This window comes from Lissotriton helveticus, chromosome 11 (genome assembly GCF_964261635.1).
Source record: "Lissotriton helveticus chromosome 11, aLisHel1.1, whole genome shotgun sequence".
NCBI classification, from domain to species: domain Eukaryota; kingdom Metazoa; phylum Chordata; class Amphibia; order Caudata; family Salamandridae; genus Lissotriton; species Lissotriton helveticus.
Genome location: NC_136072.1, coordinates 586,684,174 through 586,701,645, shown reverse-complemented (window position 1 = coordinate 586,701,645; position 17,472 = coordinate 586,684,174). Strand labels below are relative to the sequence as shown.

At 42.1% G+C, this 17,472-nt stretch overlaps 1 protein-coding gene across 1 annotated transcript in view; it reads left to right on the top strand.

Moving 5' to 3' along the window:
* The window catches only part of LOC144790854 (uncharacterized), a 399,375-nt gene that overhangs the window by 301,743 nt on the left and 80,160 nt on the right, over window positions 1-17,472 (top strand). The window contains exon 23 of the mRNA XM_078665519.1: window positions 3,359-3,394. Coding sequence (XP_078521645.1) covers window positions 3,359-3,394 — 36 coding nt within the window. The remainder of the gene's footprint in view (window positions 1-3,358; window positions 3,395-17,472) is intronic.

Here is a 17,472-nt window from a genome sequence, read left to right as displayed (position 1 = left end):
CTTACGGGTGATTGTGCGCTTTACAAATGTGGATTATTATATTATTATTATACGTCTGACCGTACAAGTCTCTCTTTGGTATGACATCTTCATGCATACCACTGATCCCATTCTGCTGCCTCAAAATGCGACCCATGCAGGAGGAACTGGACAAGCAGTGGGCACAATCTAAAGGCTCTTTCAACGACATCATCAAGATAACTCCACGTATGCTAAAAGCCTTGGAGTGGTGGGCAGACAAAACCCATCTGTCAGCACGGCTGTCTACCCAACAGATGGCGGCACCCTTCATGATTACCACAGACGCGTCACTAGAGGGATGGGGATCTTATCTCAAAGAGCTTCAAGTGAGTGGCAAGTGGCATCGGACTCAAAGTCAATCCCATATAAATTTATTGGAACTAGGAGCGGTACATCTAGTCCTCCAGGCTTTTCTTCCCAGGGTACATCATTCATCAGTGCTCGTCCATATGGACAATACCACAACAATGCACTATTTAAACAAATAGGGAGGCACAAGATCTTACCAGCTTTCCAGGGAAGCACAGAAGTTGTGGGAATGGGCTATAATACATAGATTCGAGCAGAACATGTTCCAGGACGACAAATCAAGATTGCGAACACAGTCAGCAGGCTCACAACATCATGCCACAAGTGGGATTTGCACAGGCAAACCCTGCACACCATCTTCCTGTGGTGGGGCACACCAGAATTGGACTTATTCGCAACTCCCCAGACCCGCAAATGCCGGTACTATGCAGGTTGGCATCCCCAACAGGGGTCATGGGGGAATGCCTTTTAAATGGCATGGTCCTGCATCTTTGCTGACGCTTTTTCTCCCATTCCCCTTCTTCCAACAGTACTGAGGAAGATGAAGATCAAACCATGCAAACTTATCCTCATTGCTCCAGCATGGCCACGTCAACACTTTTACACAGACGTGCTTCTTCTGTCCCAGGTCTAGCACTTCTGACTTCCAGTGTTTCCCAATCTTCTGACGATGAATCAGGGACATATCCTACACCCGAACCCCAGAAACCTTCACTTATCGGCATGGCTCCTGTATTCAATGACTTCGAGCACTTGAACATTTCCGGGGAATGTCAAGATATCATAGCCAGAGCTAAGGTGTACAGTACCAACAAAACGTACTGTCTCAAATGGAAGCGTTTCTACATCTGGTGCCATCAAGCAGGGATACATCCGCTGCCCTCCTCTCAAGAGCAGGTCTTACCTTACCTTTTACAGCTAGCCTAATCAGGTTTGGCGCATAGCTCGATAAAGGTTCACTTAGCAGCCATTTCCTGTTATGAAAGATCACATTATTATCCACCTTTGTGGTCTTCTAGAACAATAAAGGAGTTTTTCACATGTCTGTTTTGTACACTGTTCTTTCTCAATTGATGATATCTCCTTTTGTACTAATTCACAAAGCAGAGATCAAGTTCCTCTCATAGAAGTTGACTTTACTTCTTGCCCTGAGCTCAGCCAGATGGGTCAGCGACCTTCATGATTTTGTTATAGAAGAACCCATTTTGCAATACAAGACTGATGGAGTTCTACTCCACACAAAGTTCATACCCAAAGTTCCATTGGATTTCCACCTGATTGAGCCTGTGGTACTAAAGACTTTCTTCACGAATCCATCGCCAACTGCTGAAAGAGCTCTTCATTCATTGGATGTCAGGCATTGGCTAAAGATTTATCTGCAAAAGACACAAGATATTCGCAAGACTTCACAACTATTTGTCACATACAGCACTCTGAGAAAATGTTTCCCGCTCTCCAAACAGAGTATCTCTAAATGGATTTCAAGTGCGATTCAATATTGCCACCACAAAGCAGGCCGACCACTGTCTTCTAGAGTTCAAGCCCATTCCACTAGGGCTGTGTCTACGTCTACAGCTTTATTTGCGGGAGTGTCACTTCTGGAAATTTGCTGTGCAGCAACGTGGAAGAATAGAAACACATTTACTAGACACCACTGCCTGGATTCAGCAGTCCAAAAGGACACGGCGGTGGACCAGGCAGAACTATGTCATCTATTTCACTAAGGTGAGCCACCCTTGTCTATCCCATCCCCTCTATTACTATATCACATTTCCGTGGTGTAAACCATTTACTATCCTTAATGCTTAAAGGAGTTTATTCCTTGATTGTTATTAATGTTATTATGGTTGACATATTTATTGATTATTTGCAGATTTTGGTGATGCATATTCCTGTTAAGCGGGTTACTGTTAGGTTAAAGGTGATACTCAACTGCTTGCTATTCTGATTCAAGAATGTGAATCTATGAAAGTTCCAATACTGGAGTAAGAAATAAGTTACTTACCTGTAACTATAGTTTTCCAGTATTTGACGCTTTCATAGATTCACATGCGACTCACCCTTCTCCCCAGGGCAGCCCACCTTCGTTTATCTCAGTATAGTAACGCTAGTACTAGTGCTCGAAAATCTGAGGTACTGAGCTTCTCTCAGGGGTGTTCTAGAGTGTGATTCATGCTCATTGGCTAAGGCAAAACTTTGGTCTCTTTTTTAATAATGACTAGGATAGGTTAATAAACTAGGAGGCCTAGGCCTTTTTCTAGTCTATACCTATCAGTGTACTTCTACTACTACTACTACTACTACTACTACTAGTACTACTACTACTACTATTTTAAAGTACCAGTAACTCCAATCATGATGACGGGGAATGATTCAAGCATGTGAATCTACGAAAGCTTCCAAAACTGGAGAACTTTATTTACAGTTTCCCAAGTCAAGGAAGTGGATAGGATTTTCGATAACTTATTAAAGAGCAATCTCTGTGCTCTAGCCATTTCTAAACTCTGATTGAAAATTGTCTAGGAGGTTTTTTGACTGGAAGTGATGGGAAAGTTGGGAGGCCACACAACTTTATATCAGCTTCCCTGGGAAAGGCATTCCTGAAATGTGTCCATTTTCCAGACCACCAGGGAACACATGTGGCATAAGTAAAGAATTCACCAGCATGGTCCACCAGGCTAGGAGATTTTTTGTAGGTTCCTTACTAATGTTCCCAGGCGTATGCCAGTAAAATAAATGGTGACAGTCTGTGATGTAGCAGTTCAAAAAGGTTATCTGGAATTCCTGCTGACTTGGCTCCATAACAGAGGCAAATCAAATGTCCCAGAGTCTGATCTCAGATCTGCACCCTAGGTGGAATAATGTTCTGAGTTTGTCCGAGAGGGTGAAGATGGGTTCCTGAGTCTTGCCAATGTAGTCCTGTAAATGAGGGCATTAGTAATCCCAGATTAGAAATGTAGCGTTTGTCTCATGTTGCCCTTTAATTGTGTTTGTGTAATCAATTGTCTTTTTCTTTCTGTGCATACAGGGCCTCTCAGGTCAGCGTGGAGTTCCCAACTTCAAGGTATGTTTAAATTAAGTTGTGTTTACTGTCACATGCTCATTCACCCTTAGGGTTGCCATCTGCTCCATAGTTCATGGGAAAGAAACAGACACAAAATTGATTACATTGCATCCTCTGAGGAATACCATCAGTGCCCTTAGCTTCAATGGAAAAAGCCCCTCCAACCACCCCTGGCCATGATCCCTCATCTTCCTCCTCCATTATAAAACTTGAAAGTAATCAGTTAGGATATCACACTTTGACCAGAGAAGTCAGTCCTGGCCAAGGCAGAGCAAAGTAGCCTCTTGGCGTGTTCACAGAAGGGGCACTGTTTGCTTCTCTAACATTAGATTCACATACTTGTATATTCCACATCGACAAGCTGGGAATTCTTGTTGGTCATTCTTATTACAGTAGTGTTCAATACACACTTAAATGACACTGAAACAGTCATAGACTACATGCTTTCTGTCCACCTCATTTTAAGACCTTAATTCTGGCCAAACATGTGGCTAAAATAATAAGCTTAGAGCAAAGTATCACTCTAACCGGACGCACAGCTGGTTCATAGTGATGCTCTTCAATATACCACAACATTTTCATGTTCAAGAATGTTTTTATTGTTGATATTCAATCGTTTCAATCAATTACAAAATCCTTCTCCTGTCACAAGGGAGACGATAGTTCATGTTCATGTGGCTAGACACAGAGCTTCAACTCATCACTGAGGCTCAGCTGCTCATACTTTATACTGTTATCAAGCTGTCAACAGGAAACCCTCGGAACTCTGCCCTTTTTCTTCTAAAAGCATTTTTTCCTGATTTTGGTCAGCCTTTCTCCAGACACCGTCCTAACCCTCAACTACAGGTGGTAAGCAGTTTCTGCTATGTTTTGTCTCATTTGTGCCTGGGTAACTGTGCCCTTCGAGCTCTTCTGCTCACAAAACTCACAGGCCTTGTGCCTCATGTGGACATGAAGATCTAGTGTACGCTTAAGGAAACAATTTTCATCTTTCAAGACCAGATAAGATGATTGCTCTTACCTGACCTCTACCTAGGAAAAGTTTACATTCTGGGTTTTCCTTCATAAACCATAAAAACATCTTGTTTGTTTCTTCTTGTACTCTTGTGTTGTGAAAAAACTATTTTACTGCTTTACGTCTTGTAGGTTTCTCTTCACAGTAACCTTCAAACATGGGGAGGAAAGAAGGTTGTCGTTTGCCTCTGTTTCAGTGTTGTCATCCACTCTGCAAATGATGTGCGAGGTACCTATACAGGTGCCACCGAGAACACTAATGTCAGCTCTTTCTTTTCCGAGTCAGTTAGCACTGATCCATGAAGAGCTGCCCTCAGTGGTTTTTTGACTGACTTTTTTCTCCACTTTTGTTGGACCTTGTTTCAAGAGATTTCCTCTACTGGTGTGTCAGGATGTCCCCAAAGAAACCGACTGGTTTCAAACCATGTGGTGTCAGTCACAGTCGGATGTCTGTGACAGACCCACACTTGGTTTCTTTGTGATGCTTGGAGATTGCCCACAATTCCAAGACCAGCAAGGACTGCTGTGCCATGCACCTAAAGGTGCTGAGGGAGTGATCCCTCAAGCGCCTCGCAGCCCGATGTTAGATGACACAGCGACACTCAAAATCCCAGGTCCCAGGACCATTTGCAGACCCGCACCCAGTGATTGTCTTCCCACTCAAAGTCCCTGTGGAAGCTGGCTGAGTCCCACAAACATAAGAAGTCAAAGATGTCTTTGAATTGAAATGTAGTGTAGCTCCTATTTTCCCAATAGGCTCTGCGCATTGGAATAGTACCTACAGCAGTAAAGGCCTAGGCCAGACGTTAACTAGGTCTACTACTGTCGATGCTAGACTTAATTTTTGGGTTTGCCAGCTAAGCTCAGAGTTCGCTAGAAACTTTCTCGAATGTTCAAGGAAGGATTAACTCCCCTGATTAGACAAGAAGGGATTTAGTTTCTGACAACCATAGAACATGACAACTTTGCTCTCCCCTAATCAAGAGTCAATCTCAAGAGTCGTGTGAGCACAAGGCAATTATTTTACTCAGTCAGTACGTGCATTCTTAGTCTCATCAGAATGTAGAGAAAAGGAAGAGACGGGCGTGTTCAATAAAAGATGTTATTTATTGATCAGTCTCTTTTCTCGTACAAGAGAAATGGATCGATATTATTGCGATACTTATAGTTAAGTAAAGTGCATACATTAGAAGCAATAGTATAAAATAATACTGTAAAAACATTGATATGGTTTCTGAGCCATATGATGTTTAAAATGATTAAAATATATTTACGTACACATATACATTTGACTAAACGTACTCAACTGGTGTTTCTAAATACGCCTACCCCGTGTACCTGACCTAAGTCTAATACGTGGGCGGGAATAGAAAGTTACAGTTTAAGTTAAGTTTGTTTTTGCCAAGTGAATAACTAAAGAATTCTCTAGGAGGGGTTATTCAGTTCTGTACCTGGAATTTAGGATGAATGAGGAATGGTATCTCTTTCTCTGCTCTCGATATTCCAGGCTGCCTGCGAGGGCTGCCCAGAAGCGCCGGTGCTGGGTCTCTCGGCTTGAGATAGCAGCGCGTCTCTCAGCGCGTCAGGAAGGCGGGGCTGCTGCCTGCGGGGTCTGCTTCGGCTCTCTGCTTCGGCAAGTATGGCTGCTCCGTCTTGTCACCACGCGTGTGTTTTGCATAGGGCAAGGTCGGCAATATTTATACCTTAAAGGTGCCGGGATTGACGTAAGGATGGACATAGGTACGTCAATAAAGATGTCATACGACTTGCTCGTTAGCACATTCTTACTAAAGTTCTCTGTGAAATCAAAACAATGGCCGCACGGATTATCCAGGTTGTCATAGGTTTGATTTGTTATGAGAACGTCGTATGCCTTATCAGGGGCTGGAGGAATATCGCTTGTCTAATTAGATCTCAAGCGTTATGACCTAATCAGATAACACGTTCCTGTGCCGTAGTGTGACTGCGTCAGATAACGGTATCTGCATCATGGGGGTTTTCTTGCCTCATGGGCTGACTGTTAGTTAACTTGATAGTTAGTTTAACCAGAATAGGGTCAGGAATAGGGGGACTGATTCAGAACCTATAGAAATACACGACACCCACTCCACGCTAACTATGGTCATATCTACTAATCTATGCATAGTATAACATAGTACAACATACTATAGAGTATAGTGTATACCTTACCACCCCAAAATACATAAATGCATTTTGAAATTTTCAAATATACTGGAAAATTGCAGTCATATATATTGTATGCACTTAAGCTATGAATTAAATGCAAAAGTAAACACGCATTGTTATGCATTATTGCTTGTTGGTATATGAGAAATACACATGAAATGGCTCTTAATATGGCTATACAGAAAAAAAGTCGAAACCATTTCATCACATAAAATATATTGTGAACATACCAGTGGGCAGCTAAAGTCTATATAAAGTCTATAAAGTATCTAAAAAAATAGAAATCTTAGTTCTCTAGGAATAGTTTCTTACTTTAAGCAGAAGATCAGTGTCCCGGGAAAAAATATATAGAAAAATATTTTAGGGGCTTGCTGAAAAAAGTTGCTGTCCGTGAACTGGATTGTAATTGTTCATGTGACTTTATTTTTAAAGTTGAAGGCCGAATTCAGGGAACGCCGTGTGCGAGTTTACTCAAAAGTCTCTATTTCTGTTCCGGAGAGAACATCATATCATTCAGGCTTTCGAAAAAACTGTCAACAGCTTCATGGGAAAGTTCCTCTAAGTCGGAAATAGGGGTAACCATGCATTCGTGCGCATGATTGTCTCCATTGACATTCTGATTTGCATTGCTGACAGAAGGTCGTACCTGTTCGATGCTGCTTTCATCTTGAACTTCACTACTCTTCAATCGCAGTGGTGAAGATTCCAGGAATGCCGTCATCAGAATTGGCAGCCTTTGAGGGCAGCACAGTGCGTGAACCTTGGTAGGAACCAGCAGTGTATCTCATCCACCGGCGCATCCGATTGTAGTGTCAGACAGGTGTCTAACACGCATTCTTCTCCGCATAGCAGACACCTTAGTACAGGTAAAACACACCTTTGCCACATTGGTCGAAATGATAGAAACCAAGTCATGTTTAGGTCTCTAAGCCGGGAGAGTCCCAGGATTTTTGATATCCGGTCCCGGTATCCAATGGCTAGGATCGTATCTTCCATTGTCGTGAGATTTTGTTCTGTGACATGGGTTGCCATAACGAAAAATAAGGACCAGGAATAGGATTCCTGCAATTAGTCCTAGGATCAGGGGAAGTCCGCCAAAAATCGAATGGACGAAATCTGGAAAGATACCCAGTATGGCTTTGAATGGTGTTAATGCCATCGAAAATACTGTCTTAAATACCTTTGAGACCCCAGTGGTATCAGAAATATTTAAGATTTCGCTCAGGATTTCCGCGAAATGTACGGGGGAATTGGTTGATAATAATGTATGTATCTCTGCAGTCGTCCTTGCGACTTGTAGATCATACGTTTCTTTAGATGACGTGAGCCTTGTAGGCGTCTGAAGAAGCACTGTTTTCATTCTGCTTAAAGTGTCTATTCGAATAGAAGTAATTTTCAGACCGGGCCATGCCCTTGCCTCCCTGTCTGGAAAGGAGCTGGGGAACAAAGAACGTCCACAGCACTTGACCTTCGCCGTCGTAGTGACGAGATAAGGAGTCCCGGGCATAAGACTACAGCATCTGCGGTCTACAATAAGAATGTAACTCCCATTATAGAGTCTTTGAAAGAATGGTTCTATTTCAGTTGCAGGTGCGCCTTGCTGGTGACATGAAAGGTTGTATGAATTCCCTTCACAGGCTCCGTGCAAACTAATACCGTTACACAGAAGCGTGCCGCTTAGTGACATAGCACAATTGTTGCCACTAAGAAACACTTTCTGTCCTTTGTTACTGACACATGCATGTGAATAGGGCAGGTTCCAAGTTGTTTTAAGGTACCCCTTTCACAATTTCTCGTACATGCCAGCCTGTATATATTTTTGGCAGTATTGAAACCTGAAGGTTGAGATTGGAATATTTATGATTCCGTGGATTATCCATTCACTGACAGGTCGTTCTGACATTGTCATTGGTAATCTTTCTAGTTTTCCAATGCTCAAGATTGTATAATCAGCACCCTTCTGCGCCATACCGATTTGTCTATCAGTAAGGTTAAAGATTTGGAATAGTGACGTAGTGTTGATTAAACGCCAAGGCACGTAGCCTGAACGCAGATTTTGTAACGTCCAGCCAAGCTGTACAATAGAACGCAATTGTGACTGACCATGTTGTAATAACAGTAAGTCTTGCGATAATATATCGATTGCTGAAGACACAATGCTGTCCAATGAAAAAATTCTGGAGGACAGAGTCATTAACCCATTGTCCACTACAGAAAGTGATTTTTCCAAATTAATACGGTCAATTTCCCGTATTCTTTCTGCTGTCTCAATTTGAGTAACCTTCCAGGCCTCATTGTATGCTGCATATACAGAGGCTGCTATGAAACGCTTCTGACGCTGTTTGCGTGGTCCCAGTATGAAATCACGCAAGTCAGCACCATCAGTAAGTAAAGTTAGGTGTTGCTTAATTTCAGGCAGTGTGGAAGTTTGTAGCCATTGAAGGCATAATTTGCCCACACTGTAGGTTGTTATTATCCCTGGGTGATGTCTTTGGGGATATCTAGGGTCTGGCCTGTTCATTTTGAAACCCTGTGTTTTATTCAGGAATCTATCTTGACAGTTATTTGTATCTGTGGGCCAGATCAACCATTGTTTCCAATCAGGATGTGTTCTGTTTTGGTTAAGTATATGGTTTATGTCTATATCAGAGTTATTGCTAAACATTGTTGGCTTTGGAATAGACAGGTTATTTAAATCTTTGATTTTCGCTAGGCCAAGACAGGTGGTTTGTTGAACGGTGTCATTTAAAAATATCATTTGTTCTGGGATCATGCAGGCTCTAAACAAAGCTTCTAAACCCTGTACTTGCCATTCTTTTGTACCCCAAACACTTTTCAAATCAACATTTTTGTCCCAATAATCAAATCCAAAGGTATTCATTTTTTCAAAGAAAGAATCTGAATATATCAATTTTGTGTTGGTTATCATGGTTTTCATCCCTGTCTTGTTTGACAATTTGTAATAAAATGTTTCAGCATTAGTTATGTTAAAACCTGAAAAATATGAATATTTGTCATAAACGGTTCTAGAGCTCCCTTTTGGAGGTGTAGCACAATGTTCCCATTGATTATAACTTAAAACATTTCTAGGTTGTGCTGATTTATGCACGAAATGGTTACCATAATGGTTATAGCAGTACATGCTGTCATAATTTGTAGAACCCTGCAAATAATCATGTTTTGTAAATTTAGCAGACATTACTAAGTCAGACATCATATTGTTAATACTTTCAAAGTCCCAATCATCAGCAAATGAGTTTGGTTTTGCAAAGTCACTCAAAGAGATCTTAATTTGGTGTGGATATTTCAGGATCTCGACCGGACCATAAATTTCATAGTCAGTGTTGTCCCAGGCTACCCCCCCAGGTATTGGAATTGCTGTGAAGTTGGCTGAAGAAAGTTCTGAAGAAAGTTCTTGTTTCTCGACGTGTGAAGATGTGTGTGGTTTGAGGACCAAGTTGATGTTCTGACTTGCTGTGTCCATTTTAGCATATTTTCCCTCAATGAAGCGTCCCAAGGTAAATACCATGATGAGCCAAAGTATGAGGATAAATGCACCAAAACCCACCCAAAATTCAATCCATGGAGAAATCAGATATGTTTCTTTTAGTTGTTTCAAAAGTTCCTTCGCTTTGTCTTTAAAGGATTTTGATGATGGCTGTGTCTTTTGTTCGCTGAAACCGTCGGAGGAATCATCGAAGTTGATGAAGTAACCAGATGCAGTTCTGTCAATTGTTCCAATTGGTTCAGGATTTTTGTTTCTTGCATTTTCACTTGGTACTTCTGTATAGATTGGTGTGTCTCTGCTAAATGTCTTTATTTGGGTTTTCAGAGGTCTTAGTTCTATTGCATTGTTGCATAGTCCTTGTTGTTCTTCTGTAGGCGTTTCGAATGTGATGAGCCTCTTTGTTAGGACCTCTGTACTGGTAGCAAACCTTGGTGTTCTGCTACTTATTGGGAGTCCACTTGGCCTACCGTTGGTTATCGGCCACATGTTGTGGTTTTACCAGGTCGATGGATACAACTCGGTTCTCCTTTTTTCCAGCAAGTGGCGGTAGTACAACTGATCTTGTCCCGTTGACAGACAATACAGGAACTGCTTTTCTGTAAGAAGGCCCAAATTCCTTCTTTACCGCGATCTTCTCCCTGACTAGATCCCCGACTTTTGGAATCCAGACAGGTCTTGCTGGGACAGGTGGTGATTCTTCAGTGGTTGTTGGCTGTTCTTTCAACTGTATGTTGCTCAGGTCTTTTCTTGTTTTGTTTAAGTCCTGCAAAATAGCCAAACGGTCTTTGACATCAAAGCTTTTTTCTGTTACCACTGAAGTCTGACTATCAAGGTCAGAGATCAACATCCTAGTTCCGAATAATAATTCGTACGGACTGAATCCCTTCAGAGAATTTCTTGGCAAGTTATTTAGACTACGTTGGACACTTATTAGATGTTTGACCCACCCAGCTCCCGAACCTAATACCTTTGCCGTTATAGATTGCTTTATGTCACGGTTTTTTCTTTCAACAATTCCGTTCCCCTCAGGGTGAAATGGACAAGAGTACCGCAATTGCACGCCCATGCTGACCATGGCCTCCTTATAAGCCCGAGAGCTAAAAGCAGGACCATTGTCCGAATGCAGAATGCCAATTGCGTATGTGCCGATAAAGACCCGCAAATCTTTTATAACAGTTCTGGCGTCAGCCGTTCGCTGGGGCCACATCCATATGAATCTCGTGCATGAGTCCACTGCGACCAAGATATATTTATAGTTACCGTCCCTTTGTAAGGGACCACAGTGGTCTAGATAAACACAGGCTAATGGTTTATCCGAGATTAGAAGGGGCGTCTGTGCTGGACGTCTCACAGTTGATACTTTCATTTTTTGACATATTTCACATGCTAGAACATAGTTCCTTGTTTGTCTTCTCATTTGCGGCCACCAGTATCTCTGTTTTAATAATGATACTGTGGCTGAGACGCCAGCATGGGTAGAAGCAAGCCCTTCGTGTGCCGCTATTATTAGTCCTAATCTGTGTTCCATGTTTGGAATTGCCCTATCCCCCACTCCAGGGATTTGAGCAAAAGGAACATTGTTTTCATCTGTTATGTATGAGTACTTTAATGGAAAGCCTTTAGGGAGTGGTTCTATCGAATCCTTTTCAGAAGCGCTGACAGCTTGTAATATTTCGCTGTCTATTTTTGTTTTTGACCGGGTGATGGCAGCTACGGAAGCCGTTTGCACAGCTGCCTTCGCGGCCTCATCAGCCAATGAATTCCCTGCAACGTGAACGCCATCACGTTGATGACTCAGTGTATGTATCACGTGAGTCTTTGGTAGTTCTTTTTGTAAAAGAGCTACTTGTTCCCATAGCATTTTATGCTTGATTGTGCCTCCTTTCGCATCCTTGAAACCATTTTGAAGCCAGATCTGCAAGTATTCATTGTAAGATTGAACGCAATAATACGAATCGCACACTATGAGTGTGGGGAATTCTCGATCGGTATTTTCAAGCGCCATCTTGAATGCTAGTAATTCAGCTCGCTGAGCTGTGCAATCTCCTAGAGATTGGGTCTTAGTTAGGGTTGGTTTAAATTTCCCTTCGTGCCAACGACCTTTAACAATCGCGCACGCAGCACTGTAAGCTTGTTTACCCCCTACTGCGGGTTGTGCTGATCCGTCTGTATATATTATACAGCCGTATTGGTCTAGAGGCAGAATTTCGGTTGGCAGAGGACATTCGAATTCATATTGTAGAAATTCTTGTGTTTTTAAGTATGGATCAAATTCGTACACCACGTCTGTTGCAGCAAGAGAGTTCGCCCATTGTATCCATCTCGGATGGAGTGCTTTCGCATTTGGAATGCTTGCCTTTGTTACCGCCTCTAAGGCTGGTATTGGTGTCACGATTATTATTCGTTTACCTTGTGCCAGGGCTCGTTCTTTCGCTATAGCTGTCTGTGTTGCTGTAAGAATTTTTTCCGTTGGGCTAAATTTCATTTCAGCCTTAGTGTACAAGTGCGATTTAAATGCAATTGGTACCTTATCTCCCTCATTAGAGGTTAGGTATGTGAATCCGCATCTCCCTGGGATGACTCGGATCACAAGGTTGCGTGTATTATCACGGGTTTCTAATTTTGTTTTAATTAGCATGTCTGTTTGTAAGGATCTCAAAATTTCTGTGTGTGCTTGAGTCCAACTGGATCTTTTAAAGTCTGGTTTAATTAGATCATAAAGGGGTTTGACCCTTTCTGCGTAATTTGCAATATATGTTCTTCCGAAATTTAGGAAGCCTAGAATTGACTGTAGGTTTTTTAGTGTTTTAGGAGCTTGGATTACGGCACATTTCTCTAGGAAATTGTCTGCCAGGCTTTTGCCTTCACTTGATAACTCATATCCTAAGAATAGGACCGTCAGATGGGCAATTCTGGACTTTTTGAAGTTGAATTTGTAACCCTCTGCAGCGAAACCAAGTATTATGGTGTTCACTCTTTTCAAGTGAGTCTCCAAGTCATCATCTGTTAAGTAAATGTCATCGACATAAGATAATGCTTCATCATCATATTGTTGTAGTAATTCTGTTACTCTCGCTGAGAATACCCCCGGGCTATTCTTGTACCCCTGGGCTAACCGACAGAATTGTTTTTGAGTGCCATTTACTGAGAATGCAGTTAAATATCTGCTCTCTGGTGCTATGTTTTGACAAAAGAATCCGTTGGAGATGTCCAAGGTTGTTTTGTATTTTTTGCGCACTATGTTATTCATTAGTGCAGCACTGTGTGAGTTTTGCACTGCAAAAGTTTTGCAACATGTGTTAAGGTGTCGGTAATCCAAAACTAGACGGTACGAATTGTCTGGTTTGGAGACCGGAAACAAAGGATTGTTCATTTGTGAGGTGCAAGTTTCAATCACCCCCTGGTATTCTAGCTGATCTAGTATTTCATTTACTTGTTTTTTAGCTTCTTGCTTAATTGGGTACTGCCTTTGTGCAGTTGGTTGTGATTTTAACTGGATTTTGTGAGGAGGAGAATCCTCATCCCATCCTACATGATTTTTATATAAAGCAGGTGCTAAGGCCACTGCCCACTTTCTAGCAAGTGTGTATTTTTTATGAATCGCTATTTGATTCGAGAAGGCAGGCATAATTACTTCTTCGCCATGAGGGCACTCCCTGACAAACTCTGGTGGCCAGTCTTTTTCAGCTAGAAGTATGTCATAGCCTTTGGATAGGTTATCCCAAAATAGTCCCCTTATTTTCCTAGTCTTATCTCCCTCTATACGTAATGTTATCTCGTATATTTTGTGGGGCTTGCTAACTCTGGTATCTGCAGTTTCCACTTGAAGGTATTCATTCGTGTCCACTGTCTCCAGATGATCCATAAGGACTTTGCGAGCTATGCTCACCTCTGCTGCGCTGTCTAGCATTGTCTGAGCCCATTCTCCGTTTTTCAGTTGTGTCCTCAGTATTCTCGGCATTGTTAACTACCTTGATACTGGCTACCTTCTTTTTTGGAAATTGTGATTTCTTTTTCAGTTGAGCAGGTTCCTTGTCTTTGGACTTGGCGTGCTCTTCTGATCGTCCTCTTCTTTCCGATTTCTGCGAGGAATTCTGAAAAGATTGAGAGGGACGTGTATCAATGTCTTGATATCTATCAGGTTTTTTAATATTATCCCTATTTCTAAGGTTATATCTATTCCCAGAGGGTTCACTCTGGGGTGACCTTTGTCTCGGGTTTGGAGATTTCTCTCTTCGCCTAGGAGACCTTCCTCTGGACTGGAATTTCTTTTCTTTAGGATTGGATTGTTTGTTTCCATCCCAGTTCTTTTTTGGTGAATTATTATTATTAAAAAATATTTTTTCTGGACTTGTAGTCAGTTGCGGTTTTACTGGTATTCCACCTAGACTATCTCTGCCTAGTTCTTCATAGGATTTTTCTATGATTCTGGCAATTTCAGCTGGTTGGTCTGCTATATCTGTCTCTTTTAACCTCTGGCGGATCGCCACGTTTGCTGCTTCACCCTTTATATTGGCTAGTAATATAGCCGAGACCTGCTTGAAGTCTTTTAGTAATTTCATACCAAGAGTTAAAGCAGGTTCTGGACCGTATTCATCTTGAATTTGTTTTAGCACATCTGGTATTACCGAAATGGATGGAACACCGTGCGTTTTTGTGTAGATGGAAGCAAAGACTGTACCCCAAGTGTCACAGTCCTCAATGTGTGGTGCGATTCCCATTGGGAGACATATAGTCAGAATTCTGTGTTTTTCTAATGGGGTGGTGTCAGGAAACACCGCCTCTATTTGGGTAATTTTCTGTGCCAACCAGAATGGTATCTGTTCCCGTTTAGCTGGAACTTTACCTAGGCAGGATTGGATGTTCTGTGGTGTAATTTTATTTGTGTTCCCCTGGTGAGGGGTCAGCTGTGGAAGTTTAATCGCTGGCTGAATTGTTGAAGTCCGCATTACATACTGAACTAATTGTCTGTGAATTTTTAGTAGTTGTTTTAGCTGTATTAACAGCTCTGCTGCAGGCATTCTTTCGATGTCTGGATGTGGTGTGTATCCGGCTAAGACCGGCCACGTTGCTCCTGGTCTTCCTAAAGGACCGAGCCTTGTAATGTGATTATTATGTTTTAGGGCGCCATCAAATAAGAGCAAATGCTCTTGGAATTTGAGTGGTACTTCCACCTCCTCGAAAGGAGTGTACTCATTAGGAGGTTCCTCTACTTTGTAATAGTGGAAGTACTTTGTTACAGCATTTGCTGCTGGAAAATGTATCCATGTATAGTATACCCTTGTCTGCCGATATTCGTGTGCCTCGATTACGAATATGACTGTGCCACCTCTAGGTGTCAGTCCATTTTCTATAAGTTTTAAGGTTATAGATCTTCTTTTGGTGACCGGAATGAGTATTATATCCGCGTCTGCTGCTTGCATGGTAGCATCAGCATCTGCTATTTCAGTAGCTAATCTAATTGCCTCTCTTTCTCCATCACTGTCTCCCATTTTACTGACAGGATGGTATTATTTTTATTTGCAGATCAGGTTTTTTATGGAAACAGAGATTAGATGCACAATATTCTGGAACTGTTTTATCCTTCAACGTTGACTAGACCAAAAACCATACATAGGAGTTCCCTCCTGCGAGGTTTTGGAGGATATAATAACCTTTCACCCACTCCAGACGTCTTTGGAGTATTTGGAAAAAGGGGTCTGAGTGAGAAAGCACGACTGAGTTACTCTAAATGTCTTACGTTAGTTTTATCGCCCTTTCCAAACGCGTTGGGCGCCATGTAGTGTAGCTCCTATTTTCCCAATAGGCTCTGCGCATTGGAATAGTACCTACAGCAGTAAAGGCCTAGGCCAGACGTTAACTAGGTCTACTACTGTCGATGCTAGACTTAATTTTTGGGTTTGCCAGCTAAGCTCAGAGTTCGCTAGAAACTTTCTCGAATGTTCAAGGAAGGATTAACTCCCCTGATTAGACAAGAAGGGATTTAGTTTCTGACAACCATAGAACATGACAACTTTGCTCTCCCCTAATCAAGAGTCAATCTCAAGAGTCGTGTGAGCACAAGGCAATTATTTTACTCAGTCAGTACGTGCATTCTTAGTCTCATCAGAATGTAGAGAAAAGGAAGAGACGGGCGTGTTCAATAAAAGATGTTATTTATTGATCAGTCTCTTTTCTCGTACAAGAGAAATGGATCGATATTATTGCGATACTTATAGTTAAGTAAAGTGCATACATTAGAAGCAATAGTATAAAATAATACTGTAAAAACATTGATATGGTTTCTGAGCCATATGATGTTTAAAATGATTAAAATATATTTACGTACACATATACATTTGACTAAACGTACTCAACTGGTGTTTCTAAATACGCCTACCCCGTGTACCTGACCTAAGTCTAATACGTGGGCGGGAATAGAAAGTTACAGTTTAAGTTAAGTTTGTTTTTGCCAAGTGAATAACTAAAGAATTCTCTAGGAGGGGTTATTCAGTTCTGTACCTGGAATTTAGGATGAATGAGGAATGGTATCTCTTTCTCTGCTCTCGATATTCCAGGCTGCCTGCGAGGGCTGCCCAGAAGCGCCGGTGCTGGGTCTCTCGGCTTGAGATAGCAGCGCGTCTCTCAGCGCGTCAGGAAGGCGGGGCTGCTGCCTGCGGGGTCTGCTTCGGCTCTCTGCTTCGGCAAGTATGGCTGCTCCGTCTTGTCACCACGCGTGTGTTTTGCATAGGGCAAGGTCGGCAATATTTATACCTTAAAGGTGCCGGGATTGACGTAAGGATGGACATAGGTACGTCAATAAAGATGTCATACGACTTGCTCGTTAGCACATTCTTTACTAAAGTTCTCTGTGAAATCAAAACAATGGCCGCACGGATTATCCAGGTTGTCATAGGTTTGATTTGTTATGAGAACGTCGTATGCCTTATCAGGGGCTGGAGGAATATCGCTTGTCTAATTAGATCTCAAGCGTTATGACCTAATCAGATAACACGTTCCTGTGCCGTAGTGTGACTGCGTCAGATAACGGTATCTGCATCATGGGGGTTTTCTTGCCTCATGGGCTGACTGTTAGTTAACTTGATAGTTAGTTTAACCAGAATAGGGTCAGGAATAGGGGGACTGATTCAGAACCTATAGAAATACACGACATTAGCACTGATCCATGAAGAGCTGCCCTCAGTGGTTTTTTGACTGACTTTTTTCTCCACTTTTGTTGGACCTTGTTTCAAGAGATTTCCTCTACTGGTGTGTCAGGATGTCCCCAAAGAAACCGACTGGTTTCAAACCATGTGGTGTCAGTCACAGTCGGATGTCTGTGACAGACCCACACTTGGTTTCTTTGTGATGCTTGGAGATTGCCCACAAT